A 21295-nucleotide genomic window follows, 5' to 3' on the forward strand; every position below is an offset into this window, starting at 1 on the left:
AAAATGTTAAACTCTAAAATATTATATGAAATCAGTGTGAAGTCTCTCAGTATACAAATGTCCATTTGAATTGTTTGCTGCCTGCAGTACTGAGAGTTGGTGTTCCTAAAGACTGGTTCAGCAGAGGTTTATAATAACCGTAATCACTTCAAATCCTTCAAACAGACGAGATCCACTTCTGGGTTTCCCTTTGTACTTTCTTAAATACGTATCTGTAATTTAGAGATTATATAGCAGTCCAACAAGAGTTCAATCATGCAGAGAATTTTCTGATTGTTATTGTGATGCAAGAAAAGTGTAATCCCAAAGGTTTTCTGTCCTTTCAATCTGCTGAGAATCTCAAAGAAAATGAAGCTCCTCATACACTGGAAAAAATGCCCCTCCAAAAATAAGTTAAAAAACAGCAAATAAAAGACGTTTTTGCTTGAAATAAGCAAAATAAATCTGCCAATGGAACTAGTGAAAATCGGCTTGTGAAGATTTCTTGAAATAAGATGTGAAATTTAGGACTTTTGAGATAAAAGTGATCTTGAAATGAGCTTAAAAACCTCTTCAAATGTCAAAAAAAAGCTTGTTTCATATGATATGTGACTCAAAACAATTTGTTTTCAAGACTTTTTCATTTAACAAGATATTCCAGATGTATTGTCTTCCAACAAGTCCCCATATCTGGCTGAAATGGTGCTTGTTAGGCAGGTGTGTCTGGTATTAAGTGTAATGAGATACTTTGACTAGAAATGAGACAAATATACTCGGTAAGACTTTGATTTTTTTCCAGTGTGCAACAACTGAAGAGGGGCGGAGTCTGAATCTGGGCGCTGTGAAAGTTCTCAAATGTTCTACTGATAGCTGGGGTTAAAATTTGTTCAGATCAGTCTCAAACACAGGGTTTTCCTGACCTCTCAAAGTCTTTACGGGATCAGCAGCAGCCACCCAGATCATAGTTTCACATGTGCGGCTGACAAAAGGGGACTCTGGACACCACAGCAGTAAAAACAGAGCGAATCCTTTAACATGTTTGCGCTGTTGGGTTCATGACCTCACCTTCAGGACCGTGGATGGTCACTTCACTGCGTTCGGTGTGTGAGCTGTACGGCACGGAGAACTCGCAGGTGTAGCTGCCCGTGTGCTCCAAGTGTTTGGGGTCCATCAGTCGTAGGGCGCCGTCTCCAAACGGGACCCTGAAGTTGTCCAGCTCCATGTGGTTGTCCCATGGCGGCGTGGAGATGCTGCGCCCCGACCGGCTGTCGTAGGGGATGATGCGTGAAAACTCCTCGCCGTTGGAGAAGGTCCACTGGAGGGAGGGATTGTTCAGGTAAGTAGGAGCACTGCAGGGGATGGTCAGATCTTTCCCTTGAGTTCCTCTTATTTCTGCCAGGGAGCAAAGGTAGCAGCATATTCAGCACATATGAATGAGGAGTTCTTTTACTGGACTGTATTAGCAATAAAACTACACTATAGTTAGATTTTTATAACAAATTTGCATGGATCTACCTAATAAAGCTGCCTAATAAACAAAACCAGTGACGAAAAAGTCTGAATATTTTTTGCAGTGATGCAGGTTCATCAAACCCTTCAGAAAATTGGAAAAAGTGAATGCAAATTCTTTCTTATTTTCATTCATTTTCATTTCTGAGACAGAAACAAATAACCCTCCCGTTGTCTCGCGGGTCAAAAGTGAGCCACTACCATGTTTAGCTGTAGAAAAAATACCTTCAACTATCTTTTTCCACCTTGAAATTTTCTGACTTTTCCTAAAGAGACCCCGTCATTAGAAAAAGTCATACTTTATTTTTGTTGATGTTTCCATGTGGGCTGTACACCACTAGGGGACAAAGAATGGGCCTCATGCAAGAAGCGTTCGTACGCACAGATTTCTTCTTAAATCGTCCGTACCAGTGATTTAAGAGAATTTGTGCATTCACCAATCTTTTCGTATTTTACGTTTTCTTTCAGGTACGATGATGGGCCAGTTGATGAGTCTGTCAGGGATGGGGTTCTCATTAAACTCCCAACAGCTGAAAATGAATAAGGAAAGAAAGAGGAGAGAAAATGTTTATTTTACATGTATTTTACATTTATTCTACATATTTTACATGGCCAGCTGCCAAACATGACCAATTAATGAGGTTAGATAAATATGATTCATTCTGGTACAACAAACATTTTTACATTAGTATGACGTTAAGAATTAAGACAGAAAAAAAAAAATCTTTCAAACAAATGGACGATAATTAGGAAAGCCTGTTTTAGGAAAGATTCTCGTATTTGTTAGTGTTACTGGATATGATTTACCATTCTCAAAATGAAAAACTGCAAGATGATGCATGTCAAAACCTTCATTCCACGTGCACTAGCACGTGCGCGCGCACACACACACACACACACACACACACACACACACACACGTAGCTAGCTAACAACAGTGACGCTTAGCTAGCTAACGACAGTACAGTACAGGTTAGCTAGCAAACGACAGTACAGTACAGGTTAGCTAGCTAACGACAGTACAGTACAGTACAGGTTAGCTAGCTAACGACAGTACAGTACAGGTTAGCTAGCAAACGACAGTACAGTACAGGTTAGCTAGCTAACGACAGTACAGTACAGGTTAGCTAGCTAACGACAGTACAGTACAGGTTAGCTAGCAAACGACAGTACAGTACAGGTTAGCTAGCTAACGACAGTACAGTACAGGTTAGCTAGCTAACGACAGTACAGTACAGGTTAGCTAGCAAACGACAGTACAGTACAGGTTAGCTAGCTAACGACAGTACAGTACACGTTAGCTAGCTAACGACAGTACAGTACACGTTAGCTAGCTAACAACAGTACAGCACATGTTAGCTAGCTCAGTGGTTCCCAAACGGTGTGCCGTGGGATTTTGACAGCCATATATCATTATTGCAATATACAACTACACAAAAACAATATTTTTTTAATTTACTATATCAGTACTTTGTATGCACTCATTTCATAATACAGAGGGAAATTCTATACTAAAAACAATTATTTTAAAAATATAAAGGAGCGTGACACATCAAAGGCTGAAGAACAACATTAAGACAGAGAAACACTCTAGCGAGAAAATGGAGCGCTTTCTTGTGCGGAGCAAACGACCAGCCACCAGTCCAGAGACTGCCGAAAGCCCACCACCACCACCACAGGAAAACAAAAGAAGGAAACTGTCAGCAGGCAGTATAATGAAAGCTACCTGTCTCATGGTTTCACTTGGACCGCCGGGGATGCTAACCGCCCTCAGCCTGAGCGCGTCCTCTGTCGGGAGAAGTTAGCTAATGCTATGCACGGTGTGGGTGTGTGGTTGCTGCAATACAAGCACAATAATACATAATGATTGGAAATGAAGTACAACTTAAACATAAGAATACACCTGAGCTACATATATCTAACCAAATAACAACTGAAATACAGCTCAAGATTAGTTTGGAATGTAAAGTCAGCATGAATCAATTAAACTTGAATGAGAATAAATCAATGCTTAGATGCAACAAAAGAGGGGCATGCACTGTGACTGATCAATTAACATACAGTATGCAATGTATAAACCAAAGAGATGAGCAATACAGCTACATACACGTTTCAGGCTATAGCTAGTTAGCGGCTAGCCCCACGTTACTCATTTGTGGCTAAATGTTCCCCATATTATACAAACCGATGGCAAAACTACTGCTAAGTCATCAAAGTAGACTCACGGATAAACACAAACATCAACATAGTGTAACACATAAGTAAATCAACATAACTCACGGCTTAATGGACGCACACACCACAGAGATCGTTCAGCCGATGTTTTGCGCTGAACCGATCTGCGTCTTTGTGGTGCATTCAAGGACCTTGGCAGGGTGGGAATTCACATGCGCAGCAATTATTAACAGAAAGAAACACACAGAGACAACCTTTTGTACATCTTCCACGTTGAGAGAAACTTGGCCTTCTTCAAAAGAGCGCGGGATCTGAACCAGAGGCCGTTTGTTGGATTGTGTGAAAGTGTCTGAAAAGGCAATGGAGGCTAGTTACATGCTAGCGGAGCTCATTGCAAAGCAGAAGAAACCTCACACAATAGCGGAGACACTCACCCTCCCCGCTTGCAAAAAAATTGTAGGTGTCATGCTGGGTCCAGATGAGCTATCCAAAGTGCCGTCGTCTGATAACACAATGAAAAGAAGGATCGACGACATGTCAGGAGACATTGAGCAACATTTGACAGAGAAACCACAGGCGAGCGGCAGATTGTCCCTACAACTGCACGCATCTGCTGCCATAAGTGGGGCCGCAGCCCGACTTCTGGCAAACGTCAGATATGTTGATGGTGACTCTATCAAAGAGACTTTTTTTTTCTGGAAAGAAATGGAAAGCCATACAACGGGAGAAGAAATATTCAGGGTTACCGATAAGTATTTAGAAGAGAACAATCTGAGCTGGAATGTGTGCGTCAGTCTTTGCGCAGATGGTGCGGCAGGCATGACGGGGAGAGTGAAAGGATTTATTGCTCAGGTGAAAGCACAAAATCCACATATTGTGACAAACCACTGCATTTTGCACCGAGAGGCATTAGTTGCAAAAACCATGCCCCCGGAGTTGACCGAGGTGCTGAATCAGGCTGTGCAGAGGCGGGTGAATTACACTGAAATCTCGCCTCTTCTCCCAGCTGTGCGCCGAGATGGGAGCCGACCACCAAAGCCTGATCCTCCACACAGAGGTGCGCTGGCTGTCACGGGGGAAAGTCCTATCCCGTCTTTATGAACTTCGGGAAGAGCTTTTTGAATGTTCACGCTGTCCCACATAAGGACAAGCTCGCGGATGAGAGGCGGTGCGCCAGGCTGGCTCACCTTGCGGACATATTTGGACGTCTGAACGAGTTGAACGTCAAGCTTCAGGGCAGGAATGAAAATATTTTATCATCCACAGACAAGATTCTGTGAGGGGTTTATGGGCAAAATGATTCTTTGGGACAGGGCTCCATGGAGATGTTCCCGCTGGCATCAGCTGCGCCACAGGCAGCTATGGAGCGCGCTGTATGTGCCGAACACCTTAAGACCTTAAAAGACAGGTTTGAGCGCTATTTTCCACGTGTGGCTGACATCGAGGACTATGACTGGATCCGAGACCCATTCAACCAGGAATCCTCAACAGAAAAGCTCACTATGAAAGAGAGAGAGAGAGGAGTGCGCAGAGCTCCGTGTGGACCCCACACTGAAACTCAAATGTAGTGAGCTCCCTCTGGATCAGTTTTGGTTGGCTTCTGCATCGGAGCTTGTCCAACCACGCCATTGAGCAACTGCTTCTTTTCCCCACTACCTGCCTGTGTGAGTTGGCGTTCTCCTCTCTAGTTCACATGAAGAACAACAGGAGGTCGCGGCTCTCGGTTGAACAGGACTTGCGAGTGGCCCTGTCCTCAGTGCCACCGAGGATTAAAGAAACCTGCGCGCCCCGACAGGCACATGTATCTCACTAATTGGAAGTAGGCAAAAATATTTACAATAGCACGTTTCAATGCTGATTACTGAAATGTTACTTTTATCATTTATAGTTCATGGGCAGTGCAGCTTCATTGCATTGGCAGTTCTCTGTGCTGAATTTATGCGTTCTGAGTTTCCTTTGCATAATATTTGATTTTGTAACCTGTCTGGTTTATATGAGTGTGTTGTTGCTTTGATGAAGCCTAATTTGATCAAGTTTCAATTTTTAAAAAATAAATATTTCGTAAATAAACATTTCACGAGTAATATAATTGTCTTTGTCACATTTTTTTGGCATTAGAAAATAATTATGCACATTTACAGATATTTGCACACGCACGTGCACACGCACATGCACACACACGTGCACACATATGCACGTGCACAAACACAAATGCACTAGCACGTGCACAAAAACACGTGCACGTTCAAACACACATGCACACGTACGTGCACACAAACATGAACTAGCACGTGCACACACATGCACACGCACGTGCACACACACATGCACACGCACGCGCGCACACACGTGCACACGCACGTGCACACACACACACGTACACTAGCACGTGCACACACACGCGCACGTGCACACACACACACATGCACACACACACACACACACGTGCACACGCACAGACGTGCACTAGCATGTGCACACACACATGCACACGCTCGTGCACTACCACGTGCACACACATGCACATGCACACGCACACAAACACACGTGCACTAGCACGTGCACACACACATGCACACGCACACACATGAACACGCACGTGCACTAGCACGTCCACACACATGCACACGCAATTGCACGCACGTGCACACACACGTGCACACGCACGTGCACAAACACACATGCACACGCACTTGCACGCACGTGCACACACACGTGCACACGCACGTGCACACAAACAAATGCACTAGCACGTACACACACACGCACGTGCACAAACACACGTGCACTAGCACGTACACACACATGCACACGCACGTGCACACACACATGCATTAGCACGTGCACACGAACGTGCTTACACACATGCATTAGCACTTGCACGCACGTGCACACACGTGCACACGCACGTGCACACACACATGCACACGCACACACATGAACACGCACGTGCACAAGCACGTCCACACACATGCACACGCACGTGCACACACATGCACACGCACGTGCACTAGCACGTGCACACACACACATGCACACGCACACACACATGCACACGCACAAGCACAGACGTGCACTAGCATGTGCACACACATATGCACACGCTCGTGCACTACCACGTGCACACACACACAAACATGCACACGCACACACATGAACACGCACGTGCACTAGCACGTACACACACATGCACACGCACGTGCACACACACATGCATTAGCACGTGCACACGAACGTGCTTACACACATGCATTAGCACTTGCACGCACGTGCACACACGTGCACACGCACGTGCACACACACATGCACACGCACACACATGAACACGCACGTGCACTAGCACGTCCACACACATGCACACGCACGTGCACACACATGCACACGCACGTGCACTATTACGTGCACACACACACATGCACACGCACACACATGAACACGCACGTGCACTAGCACGGCCAAACACATGCACACGCACGTGCACACGCACGTGCACACGCACGTGCACACACACATGCATTAGCACGTGCACACGCACGTGCACAAACACACATGCACTAGCACGTGCACACACACAAATGCACTAGCACGTACACACGAACGTGCACACACACATGCACACGCACACACACATGCACACGCACGCGCGCACACACGTGCACACACACACGTACACTAGCACGTGCACACACACGTGCACGTGCACACACACACATGCACACACATGCACACGTGCACACACACAAGCACAGACGTGCACTAGCATGTGCACACACACATGCACACGCTCGTGCACTACCACGTGCACACACATGCACATGCACACACACACATGCACACGCACACAAACACACGTGCACTAGCACGTGCACACACACATGCACACGCACACAAATGAACAGGCACGTGCACTAGCACGTCCACACACATGCACACGCACGTGCACACACATGCACACGCATGTGCACACACATGCACACGCACGTGCGCACACAAACATGCACACGCACGTGCACACACACATGCACTAGCACGTGCACACGAACGTGCTTAGACACATGCACACACACTTGCACGCACGTGCACACGCACGTGCACACACACACATGAACACGCACGTGCACACACACAAATGCACAAGCACGTGCACACACACGTACACTAGCACGTGCACACACATGCGCACGTGCACACACACACATGCACTAGCACGTGCACACACACAAATGCACTAGCACACACATACGCACGTGCACAAACACACGTGCACTGGCACGTGCACACACACACATGCACACGCACGTGCACACACACGTGCACACACACGTACACTAGCATGTGCACACACACAAATGCACACACACACGTGCACACGCACAAGCACAGACGTGCACTAGCATGTGCACACACACATGCACACGCTCGTGCACTACCACGTGCACACACATGCACATGCACACACACACACATGCACACGCACACAAACACACGTGCACTAGCACGTGCACACACACATGCACGTGCACACACACAAATGCACACACACACACACATGCACACGCACAATACAGACGTGCACACGCTCGTGCACTACCACGTGCACACACATGCACATGCGCACACACACACACGCACACAAACACACATGCACTAGCACGTGCACACACACATGCACACGCACACACATGAACACGCACGTGCACTAGCACGTCCACACACATGCACACGCACGTGCACACGAACGTGCTTACACACATGCACACGCACTTGCACGCACGTGCACACACACGTGCACACGCACGTGCACAAACACACATGCACTAGCACGTGCACACACACAAATGCACTAGCACGTACACACACATGCACAAACACACGTGCACTAGCACGTGCACACACAGACGCACGCACACAAACACACGTGCACTAGCACGTGCACACACATGCACACGCACACACATGAACACGCACGTGCACTAGCACGTCCACACAAATGCACACGCACGTGCACACACATGCACACGCACGTGCACTAGCACGTGCACACACACATGCACACGTGCACACACGTGCACACGCACGTGCACACACACACGTGCACACACACACGTACACTAGCACGTGCACACACACGCGCACGTGCACACACACACATGCACACACACACGTGCACACGCACATGCACAGACGTGCACTAGCATGTGCAAAAACATGCACACGCACGTGCACTACCACGTGCACACACACATGCACACGCACACACACACGTGCACTAGCACGTGCACACACACAAATGCACTAGCACACACATACGCACTTGCACAAACACACGCGCACTGGCACGTGCACACACACACATGCACACGCACGTGCACACACATGTGCACACACGTGCACACACACGTGCACACACACAAATACACAAGCACGTGCACACACACGTACACTAGCACGTGCACACACACGCGCACGTGCACACACACACATGCACACACACACGTGCACACGCACATGCACAGACGTGCACTAGCATGTGCACACACATGCACACGCACGTGCACTACCACGTGCACACACATGCACACGCACGTGCACTACCACGTGCACACACATGCACACACACACGTGCACTAGCACGTGCACACACACAAATGCACGAGCACACACATACGCACGTGCACAAACATGCACACGCACGTGCACACACACGTGCACTAGCACGTGCACACACACGTGCACAAGCACGTGCAAAAACACACATGCACTACCACGTGCACACACATGCACTAGCACGTTCACACATACACGAGGAGTCTATGCCTAAGGAAGGAGGAGTCTCTGTATCAAGGGGAGGAGTCTCTGTATTAGGGGGAGGAGTCTCTGTCTTAGGGGAGGAGTCTCTTTGTCAGGGGGAAGAGTCTTTGGGGAGGAGTCTCTTTCTTGGGGGAGGAGTTTTAGGGGGAGGAGTCTCTTCCTAGGGAGGGAGGAGTCTCTGTCTTGGGGGAGGAGTCTCTGTATTAGGGGGAGGAGTCTCTTTGTCAGGGGGAGGAGTCTCTGTATCAGGGGGGAGGAGTCTCTGTCTTAGGGGTGGAGTATCTTTCTTGGGGGAGGAGTCTTAGGGGGAGGAGTCTCTTCCTAGGGAGTATGTATCAAGGGGTGGAGTCTCTGTCTTAGGGGGAGGAGTCTCTGTTTTAGGGGGAGGAGTCTCTGTCATGGGGTGGAGTCTCTCTATCAGGGGGAGGAGTCTCTGTATCAAGGGGAGGAGTCTCTGTTTTAGGGGGAGGAGTCTCTGTCTAGGGGAGGAGTCTCTGTTTTAGGGGGAGGAGTCTCTGTATCAAGGGGAGGAGTCTCTGTTTTAGGGGGAGGAGTCTCTGTCTAGGGGAGGAGTCTCTGTTTTAGGGGGAGGAGTCTCTGTATCAAGGGGAGGAGTCTCTGTATCAGGGGGAGGAGTCTCTGTGTTAGGGGGAGGAGTCTCTGTCTTAGGGGAGGAGTCTATGTATAAGGGGGAGGAGTCTCTGTCTTAGGGGGAGGAGTCTATGTATCAAGGGGTGGAGTCTCTGTCTTAGGGGGAGGGGTCTCTGTATCAGGGGGAGGAGTCTATGTATAAGGGGGAGGAGTCTCTGTCTTAGGGGGAGGAGTCTATGTATCAAGGGGTGGAGTCTCTGTCTTAGGGGGAGGGGTCTCTGTATCAGGGGGAGGAGTCTATGTATAAGGGGGAGGAGTCTCTGTATCAAGGGGTGGAGTCTCTGTCTTAGGGGGAGGAGTCTATGTATCAGGGGGAGGAGTCTCTGTTTTAGGAGGAGGAGTCTATGTATCAAGGGGTGGAGTCTCTGTCTTAGGGGAGGAGTCTCTGTTTTAGGGGGAGGAGTCTCTGTATCAGGGGGAGGAGTCTCTGTTTTAGGGGAGGAGTCTCTGTATCAGGGGGAGGAGTCTCTGTCTTAGGGGAGGAGTCTCTGTCTTAGGGGAGGAGTCTCTGTATCAGGGGGAGGAGTCTCTGTTTTAGGGGGAGGAGTCTCTGTCTTAGGGGAGGAGTCTATGTATCAAGGGGTGGAGTCTCTGTCTTAGGGGGAGGAGTCTCTGTATCAGGGGGAGGAGTCTATGTATCAGGGGGAGGAGTCTCTGTATCAGGGGGAGGAGTCTCTGTTTTAGGGGGAGGAGTCTATGCATAAGGGGGAGGAGTCTATGTATCAGGAGGAGGAGTCTATGTATCAAGGGGTGGAGTCTCTGTCTTAGGGGGAGGAGTCTCTGTTTTAGGGGGAGGGGTCTCTGTACCAGGGGGAGGAGTCTCTGTTTTAGGGGGAGGAGTCTCTGTATCAAGGGGAGGAGTCTCTGTATCAGGGGGAGGAGTCTCTGTTTTAGGGGGAGGAGTCTATGTATCGGGGGAGGAGTCTATGTATCGGGGGAGGAGTCTCTGTTTTAGGGGGAGGAGTCTCTGTATCAAGGGGAGGAGTCTCTGTTTTAGGGGGAGGAGTCTCTGTCTAGGGGAGGAGTCTCTGTTTTAGGGGGAGGAGTCTCTGTATCAGGGGGAGGAGTCTATGTATCAGGGGAGGAGTCTATGTATAAGGGGGAGGAGTCTCTGTTTTAGGGGGAGGAGTCTATGTATAAGGGGGAGGAGTCTATGTATCAGGAGGAGGAGTCTCTGTATCAGGGGGAGGAGTCTATGTATCAGGAGGAGGAGTCTATGTATCAAGGGGTGGAGTCTCTGTCTTAGGGGGAGGAGTCTCTGTCTTAGGGGAGGAGTCTATGTATAAGGGGGAGGAGTCTCTGTCTTAGGGGGAGGAGTCTATGTATCAAGGGGTGGAGTCTCTGTCTTAGGGGAGGAGTCTCTGTATCAGGGGGAGGAGTCTCTGTCTTAGGGGAGGAGTCTATGTATCAAGGGGTGGAGTCTCTGTCTTAGGGGGAGGAGTCTCTGTATCAGGGGGAGGAGTCTATGTATCGGGGGAGGAGTCTCTGTTTTAGGGGGAGGAGTCTCTGTATCAAGGGGAGGAGTCTCTGTATCAGGGGGAGGAGTCTCTGTTTTAGGGGAGGAGTCTCTGTATCAGGGGGAGGAGTCTCTGTCTTAGGGGAGGAGTCTCTGTATCAGGGGGAGGAGTCTCTGTTTTAGGGGGTGGAGTCTATGTATCAAGGGGTGGAGTCTCTGTCTTAGGGGGAGGAGTCTCTGTTTTAGGGGGAGGAGTCTCTGTCATGGGGTGGAGTCTCTCTATCAGGGGGAGGAGTCTCTGTCTTAGGGGAGGAGTTTATGTATCAAGGGGTGGAGTCTCTGTCTTAGGGGGAGGAGTCTCTGTATCAGGGGGAGGAGTCTATGTATAAGGGGGAGGAGTCTCTGTATCAGGGGGAGGAGTCTATGTATCAGGGGGAGGAGTCTGTCACATGTGTGTGCACGTGCACATTTACACATGCACATGCACAAACACACACACACACACACACACGCATACGCACGTGCACACACACAAACGCACACTTAGACACGTCTCTTCTGTAGTTCAAACTCCTTTGTCCTTCATATGTATCCTTTCGAAGTAGGTTCCACGCATAAAGCCCTTTAAATGACCCTTTTGGAGAAAGAAACACAGGAATAGCCTTCTTTTGCGGAGTTAAGACGAAATACGGATTTTTGCTATAAAAGGAATTCCTTCAGTCAAAACAAGTTCAAACTCCTTTGTCCTTCATATGTATCCATTCGAAGTAGGTTCCACGCATAAAGCCCTTTAAATGACCTTTTTGGAGAAAGAAACACAGGAATAGCCTTCTTTTGCGGAGTTAAGACGAAATACGGATTTTTGCTATAAAAGGAATTCCTTCAGTCAAAACAAGTTCAAACTCCTTTGTCCTTCATATGTATCCATTCGAAGTAGGTTCCACGCATAAAGCCCTTTAAATGACCTTTTTGGAGAAAGAAACACAGGAATAGCCTTCTTTTGCGGAGTTAAGACGAAATACGGATTTTTGCTATAAAAGGAATTCCTTCAGTCAAAACAAGTTCAAACTCCTTTGTCCTTCATATGTATCCATTCGAAGTAGGTTCCACGCACAAACCCCTTTAAATGACCTTTTATTGAGAAAGAAACACAGGAAATCAAATGTAATGTAAAAAAATGACACATGAATGGAAATAATGTATGTCAATTTCAAATTTCAAATAATGTCATGTAAATCGAAATATAATGTAAATACATAAAAAGCTTGTTGCATATCTGCAACTGTGGGTGCTACAAGTTTAAACACTCACCTGGCAGGCCCCTAACCCTAACTCTAACTCTAACTCTAACCCTAACTCTAACTCTAACTCTAACTCTAACCCTAACTCTAACTCTAACTCTAACTCTAACTCTAACTCTAACTCTAACCCTAACTCTAACCCTAACCCTAACTCTAACTCTAACTCTAACCCTAACTCTAACTCTAACCCTAACTCTAACTCTAACCCTAACTCTAACTCTAACTCTAACTCTAACCCTAACTCTAACTCTAACTCTAACTCTAACTCTAACTCTAACTCTAACCCTAACTCTAACCCTAACCCTAACTCTAACTCTAACTCTAACCCTAACTCTAACTCTAACCCTAACTCTAACTCTAACTCTAACCCTAACTCTAACTCTAACTCTAACCCTAACTCTAACTCTAACTCTAACTCTAACCCTAACTCTAACTCTAACTCTAACTCTAACCCTAACTCTAACTCTAACTCTAACCCTAACTCTAACCCTAACTCTAACTCTAACTCTAACCCTAACTCTAACTCTAACTCTAACTCTAACTCTAACCCTAACCCTATCCCCAGCCTTAACCCTAACCCTAACCCTAACCGGTCCCATATATATTTACATGATCAATTAATTAATAGCTTAAACCTCATTTTATAACGTTTTGTTTCATTATTGACATTGTTAAGCCCTTATGATGAGTAAAAATGCTGCATGACAATGCTTTATAAATAAAAGTTTTATTACAACCAGTTCAATGATCACAAAATAGCACCACTTCCACAAAAACAACTTCAGATCAGTTCAACAGTTAGAAATACCAACAGCCACCACAACACGAAACAGTATCAAAGCAGCTTCATCACCAAAAAAAGGGGGGGGGCCACCATACAGTGATCCAATACGGCGCTATTAATGAAAGTATGAAACTCTGAAGGATAAAAAACATGTCAACCACTCGAGAGGAAGAACTGACTGTGTTAAACCACTCAAAGAGCGTTGAGAAACACCAGCTGTTTGAGCTTGGAGGGAGAGGGAGAGGGAGAGAAAGGAGAGGGGGGGGGGGGGGGGGGAGAGGAGAAAAAAAAGAGCGGGGGAGAGAGAAAGAGAAAGAGATTCAGAGCGGAATGTAGCGATTTGCCGAGACGAAGTGGAGGCACATTACGCTACATCCCGCGAAGGGACACGCCCCCGCGCGTGCGGCAGGGTCTTCGCCAGCCGCTCGCTCTATTTATGTCCCTCTGAGCTCGCGCCCCTCTGACTCACGGTTGCGCCAGCAGAGCGGGAAAAGGCTTCAAACTGCCTTTTCATTCACACACACACAACAGCTCTGCCCCGGCTGGCTGGGAAGTCCTCGCTGGGGCTCCTGCTGCTGCTGCCGCTGCTTCACCTCCTTCGGCTTTTCCTCTGCCACACACAGGCATGATGGGAAATGTAGTCTCTTCTTCTCTTCTTTATCATTGAATTAAGTAAGGTAAGATTTTCCCCCCATCTGTACAAGTCATTTGCATTTTAAAATAATGAACTAACATTCAGTCAGGTATTTATACAACAACCAAGTCACACTGTAAGAGAATTTAAACTGAGTTTGTCCATTGTCTTGCAGGTCTTGATTTGAGAATTGTGATGATTGGAAAAACTGCTGTGGGCAAAAGTGCAGTTGGAAACACCATTCTTGGAGAAACGAAATTCAAATCTAGTCCCGCTGCAAGTTCAGTGACAGAAGCCTGTGAAAAAGGAGTCGCTCTCTGGGGTAACAGAGTAGTTAGTGTGGTTGACACGCCAGGGATCCCGGACACTTCCAAAACGGAAGATTTCATAAAAAGAGAAATAGTGAAATGTGTCAAAGTCTCCTGTCCTGGTCCACATGTCTTCCTGCTGGTGATCCAAATTGGCCGATTCACCAAAGAAGAGAAGAACTCTGTGGAAGCACTACAGGAGCTGTTTGGTCCAAAAGCCAACCAGTTCATGATTGTGCTGTTTACCCGTGGTGGTGATCTTGGAGCCATGACCATACAGGAATATGTACGTGAAGGTGACCCGGGGCTTCAACGAGTTATCCAACGTTGTGGCGGAAGGTTCCTAGTCTTTGACAACATGAGCAAGGACAGAAAACAGGTAACGCAACTTCTGGAGATGGTCGACAACGTGGTGGCAGCAAACGGGGGGACACATTACACAGATGCAATGTATAAAGAGGTAGAGTTAGCTCAGAAAATGGGGCGAGGTGACATGGATGAAGAATTCATGAAGGCTCTGATCCAACGCATCTTACTTTTTCATTTGATTCTTGCAAGAGAATAAATGACCATGGTGGATTGTCTAGACTCATAATCAAGACCTAGAAAGATTTTGTTTGCTACCTTTGTAAGCAAACAGAGGAGGTTCGGCAAAGTTAGAACACACTGTGTAGACAGAGGGGGAGTACAGCATTGCTTCAAATCATTTATTAGTCAAAATTGAGGAAACCTTGAGCTGTTGATTGTTATGGGGGAAATATGTGGTTTCTATTATACTGAGAGTGTGATATGCTGATAATAAAACATAGTTTAGTTCTGGTAGATATAATGTTAATTTGATAAGAAGCCAATAATCATGGCGGTTTCTCGTATTTTATAATCGTGGTATTCAATATGTTAGGATTTAGCTTTGTGGTGTAGAAAATGACTTATTGATAGAATGTATTCCTTACAAAGTAATACATGATGATGGTGATAGAAAAGTATTTACTTTTAATGTTTCTTGTTATTAAATTGAACTGACAAAGTCACAAAAGCAATTAGATTTGATCTAACTGTCTTTCTTTTCCCATATGTTGTAATTTTATCATCCATTCAGCAATAAGAGTAACTGTAAAACTACACGTGTATAATATGTAGATGCAAGTGATGTCTAAGCTAGCAGCCTTTTTAATACGTTGGCTCTGAGCAATTTAAATAATGATCCTTTTTTTAAAAAGTTAGCGAATGCTGTGGCAGACGTCACAAACTTTCACCGGGAAGGAAGCGACCAGAAGTGTCTCCTCCATAGTGATTTATCCACCTCACATTACTGAGCTTCATCCAACCTTCTTAAAGGAGAAGATTTGTGCTTAGCATTGCATTTAAAAATCCTTCAATTTAAAAGACCTTTTAAAGATCAATAAGATAAAATAAGATTTTTTAAAAATTGCATGATAAACTACAGAGAGTATTTTATGAACGCACTTGCATGCACATATACACAGCACAGTGGGATTAAACTGATTTGGTTGTTTTAGCTGAGAAACATGTTTATTTTGTTGTACTCATGATTCTGTGATTATTAAAGTCATGTCTGATTTACCTGCTTGTTCTTTACCTTTAAACTAAATAAATGTGAGTGAATATTCAGCTCTCCTACTTCATTTTCTTTATTTGCAATAAGACACAACATTGCACTTGTTCATCAGAGAAACCAGTTGAACATCATGAATCAATTAACTGTTTTGTTTAGAGAACTTTGACATAAACACAGTTATGCTTTACTTTATGGGTATTTATTTATAATATATTTTGAATTAAATCTTAAGAGCATTATTTAAAAAAGATCTCTCATAAATTTAATTGTTTTATGTATTATTGTCTTTCACAATATCATCTACACACTCAAAAAAAAGATCTGGTTGCCAGTCCAGGGTCACACTCACACTCACTCCCAGGAAGCCAGAGAACCCACGCTTACACGGGGAGAACATGCAAACTCCACACAGAAAGGTCCAAGCTGGGAATCAAACCTTTCTGTGGCTTTTGTTAGTTCTGTTTGGAAACCCTTATTATTGAAATATCAAAGCCACTGCTGCCATCTACTGGCTAACAAAACATTGACATGAAAAAGGATTAGCAGGTGATTTTGTTATTTAGAAAAGAATCTCCATTATTAATCTGATTATTATTAAATAATAATAATAATAATAATAATAATCGTAATAACACAAGCAAACTATCATAAAACAAATACAAACAATCTTAACCTAAAATTGCCAAAGGTATGACTTCATCTTGAGGTACAATTGAACTAATAAGATTTTTGTGTCGCAAACGGTTTATTGTTTTGATGTTTACAATTTAATATCGGCAAACAACTATTTCATAAACATTCTTTATAAACAATAATGTAATATTTTGTAATATATGTAATATAATGCAAAGTTGCCGCTGCACATTTGAAAGTGATCAGTATAAACAACAAACTCTCTCATCTGTCCATCTTCCCACACACTTGATCAAATTCAGGGTTACTATGGTGCATGTTGCAGCTAACACTGGCCGATCTAAATGAATTCAAACTTCATTTCTAATAGTCCTAATATATCAGTCCTTATATTTGTAACAGCTCCCACAGTGAAGTTTAAACATTAGCTAAAGAGAGCAATCACCTACAGACTGAAAGTTCACAGAAAAAGACTCAGTGAGTTGGATTCTTAGTCGTTTTTAATAGCATTTATTTAATTATGACACTTGACATCATGAAACATGTTGCCCAGATGAGTAGAAATTCTGTGCTTTGTCTTATAAAACAATAAGCTCTCCACATCAAACAATGATTTACTGACCAAATTATCTTTATGATCCAGGAATAAATGCCCAGGCAACGTTTGACCTCATGGAAAATCCTGGAAAAGTTACTTTATGTTAATGGTGGACAGTACAGGAAGTCACTCTTACCTAAACTATCCTTGGTGTCGTATTCAAGGACACACAGTAGTGATGTCCATGCAAAGCTTCTTGACATTGAGAGAAAAAAACAACAACAACCAGTTTTCAAGCATTGGTAACAATAACCACACCAACTCCTTGTTATAGGCTTTGTGGTGCAACTTGTTGCGTCTCTCCCTGGAAACTACAGACAATTTTAAGAGCGAGCCAAAGAGGTTTTTACATGTTGAAAAGATTCACCATTGTGAGGAGAAAAATCAGGGAAAACAGACAGACTAGTACTGACTAATCCACCTCGAAGGATGTGTTACTCACCACTTCCTGTTGGGTCAAATATACATCATTAAACATAAATGCAGATCAATTTGGCTTTATGACTGTCCTATATTACCAGTCCTTAAAGTCATCCACCACATTTTGAGCAGGAACATGATTTATTTCAGGCAGTTCATCTCTGTTTTTTTTTTTTTAGAAGAGCAGCAACCTTTTAAGGCCAGAAACTGATTTTGCAGGAGAATTCCAGCGCTGGTTCGTCCCTGTGAAATGTAGATTCATCCGCTGGGATCTTTACAAGGAAATATTCCCCAGAGAGTTTCTGAAATACCTACAGATGATCAGAGGCACTGTCGGGGTTCAGAAACCCCTCATGAAGATGTTGAGAGCCATTTATACTTTGTGAGTTTGCGTTCCAGTGTTAGCGTGACGAGTCTGAAATACAGCCGCTCCTCTGGGTTTCCTCCAAAATCCAAAGAATGCCCATTCTGAAATCAGTCATTTTAAGGCAAAGCTGTGATCCTTTTACGAAAAAAAAAAAAATAAAATCCTAATGAGACTTTTCTGTTTCTCAGAAACGTGCAGTTCCTCATAAGTGTGTTTTGTTAGTGCCTTGTTAGTTAAGGTGTTTCAGGTTGTTGTGCCTGATAGTGCTCAGTGTGATCGAGTGCCAGTGAGGAGGAATGAGCGTCCATCGGTGCTGCAGACGGCCGAACATGTGCTCTAGTGCAGGTTACTGTCCTGCTGCTGCATCTGAAACACGGCGAACATGTTTAGCATTAGAGGATGAGACACAGAGGCCATAAAGTTCAACAGGAAAATGAATTAAATAAGACCTTTTAACAACCCCGTTCCAAAAAGATCGGGATGCTGCGTAAAATGTCAATAAAAATAAATTAAACAAGCTTTTTTGGACATTTGAAGAGGTTTTTAAGCCAATTTCAAGATCACTTTTTTATCCCAAAAGTCCTAAATATCACATCTTATTTCAAGAAATCTTTACAAGCCGATTTTCACTAGTTCCATTGGCAGATTTTTTTTGCTTATTTCAAGCAAAAACGTCTTGTATTTGTTGTTTTTTTTACTTATTTTTGGAGGGGCATTTTTTCCAGTGCAGTTTAAACAAACTATAATTCAACAGTCATATGATAAAAGCCTTTCTGTTATTTGTTTTCTCTGTTTTCAACGGTTGGGCTTGTAAACAGTTTATCAGGAGCTAGCGGAAGTGAACCTCTGGCTCCATCTGGTGTCTGTTTTTATCAGCGCATGTGATGTTTAGTTTTGATGACCAACCTTTGACCAGGTTCAGCTCCGTCACCTCTTCTGGGTCGTTTCTGGGCTTCGAGGTTCTTCCTGCAGATGGAGAGAGATTGAGATTGTGATTGAACCTTTTCATTAAATGCCAGCCTTAAGTAGAAATCAGCCAGAAAACAAGGGGGACCAGAAACAAACAGTGTGACTTGTACATGTATGTTGCAACTGTGCAATTGAAAATCTTTTCTCTCAACATCTTTTACCTCTCAGCTTTAGGTAGGTCAGCATTCCTGCCAGAGCTAGAACCAGCAGTGCAGCCACCAGACCGATGACCCACCAATAAGAGGTTTCCTCTGATGCTCTTTGCTGATCTGCAAAAGGTAACAAACACACACACACACAGACTTCTAAGAAAAAATGCACTCTCCATCCAAAGGTATATTTCTGTTGTAGCATAAACATCCCCAGAAGCAGGGCTAAATCTCACCAGACTTTCAACTATTCTACTCGGCAGCTCAGTCCAGAACCATTTGGATTATTAAGAAAAAACCCATGGAAAGAGCTGAGCATTGAAGCTTTTATTATATACTCCTGTCATAATCTAAAGAAAAATGTTAAACTCTAAAATATTATATGAAATCAGTGTGAAGTCTCTCAGTATACAAATGTCCATTTGAATTGTTTGCTGCCTGCAGTACTGAGAGTTGGTGTTCCTAAAGACTGGTTCAGCAGAGGTTTATAATAACCGTAATCACTTCAAATCCTTCAAACAGACGAGATCCACTTCTGGGTTTCCCTTTGTACTTTCTTAAATACGTATCTGTAATTTAGAGATTATATAGCAGTCCAACAAGAGTTCAATCATGCAGAGAATTTTCTGATTGTTATTGTGATGCAAGAAAAGTGTAATCCCAAAGGTTTTCTGTCCTTTCAATCTGCTGAGAATCTCAAAGAAAATGAAGCTCCTCATACACTGGAAAAAATGCCCCTCCAAAAATAAGTTAAAAAACAGCAAATAAAAGACGTTTTTGCTTGAAATAAGCAAAATAAATCTGCCAATGGAACTAGTGAAAATCGGCTTGTGAAGATTTCTTGAAATAAGATGTGAAATTTAGGACTTTTGAGATAAAAGTGATCTTGAAATGAGCTTAAAAACCTCTTCAAATGTCAAAAAAAAGCTTGTTTCATATGATATGTGACTCAAAACAATTTGTTTTCAAGACTTTTTCATTTAACAAGATATTCCAGATGTATTGTCTTCCAACAAGTCCCCATATCTGGCTGAAATGGTGCTTGTTAGGCAGGTGTGTCTGGTATTAAGTGTAATGAGATATTTTGACTAGAAATGAGACAAATATACTCGGTAAGACTTTGATTTTTTTCCAGTGTGCAACAACTGAAGAGGGGCGGAGTCTGAATCTGGGCGCTGTGAAAGTTCTCAAATGTTCTACTGATAGCTGGGGTTAAAATTTGTTCAGATCAGTCTCAAACACAGGGTTTTCCTGACCTCTCAAAGTCTTTACGGGATCAGCAGCAGCCACCCAGATCATAGTTTCACATGTGCGGCTGACAAAAGGGGACTCTGGACACCACAGCAGTAAAAACAGAGCGAATCCTTTAACATGTTTGCGCTGTTGGGTTCATGACCTCACCTTCAGGACCGTGGATGGTCACTTCACTGCGTTCGGTGTGTGAGCTGTACGGCACGGAGAACTCGCAGGTGTAGCTGCCCGTGTGCTCCAAGTGTTTGGGGTCCATCAGTCGTAGGGCGCCGTCTCCAAACGGGACCCTGAAGTTGTCCAGCTCCATGTGGTTGTCCCATGGCGGCGTGGAGATGCTGCGCCCCGACCGGCTGTCGTAGGGGATGATGCGTGAAAACTCCTCGCCGTTGGAGAAGGTCCACTGGAGGGAGGGATTGTTCAGGTAAGTAGGAGCACTGCAGGGGATGGTCAGATCTTTCCCTTGAGTTCCTCTTATTTCTGCCAGGGAGCAAAGGTAGCAGCATATTCAGCACATATGAATGAGGAGTTCTTTTACTGGACTGTATTAGCAATAAAACTACACTATAGTTAGATTTTTATAACAAATTTGCATGGATCTACCTAATAAAGCTGCCTAATAAACAAAACCAGTGACGAAAAAGTCTGAATATTTTTTGCAGTGATGCAGGTTCATCAAACCCTTCAGAAAATTGGAAAAAGTGAATGCAAATTCTTTCTTATT

At 44.6% G+C, this 21295-nt stretch overlaps 1 protein-coding gene across 1 annotated transcript; it reads left to right on the plus strand.

The window, feature by feature from the left end:
* The first annotated feature begins 4982 nt into the window (after positions 1-4982).
* On the plus strand, positions 4983-15175 carry LOC142370454 (GTPase IMAP family member 9-like). The gene is made up of 2 exons (XM_075453034.1): positions 4983-5202; positions 14476-15175. Exons 1-2 carry the CDS (start codon positions 4983-4985, stop codon positions 15171-15173), a joined length of 918 nt encoding a protein of 305 aa, XP_075309149.1. The 3' UTR covers positions 15174-15175.
* Positions 15176-21295: the final 6120 nt, after the last annotated feature.

Source organism: Odontesthes bonariensis, chromosome 20 (genome assembly GCF_027942865.1).
Source record: "Odontesthes bonariensis isolate fOdoBon6 chromosome 20, fOdoBon6.hap1, whole genome shotgun sequence".
Taxonomy (NCBI): Eukaryota; Metazoa; Chordata; class Actinopteri; order Atheriniformes; family Atherinopsidae; genus Odontesthes; species Odontesthes bonariensis.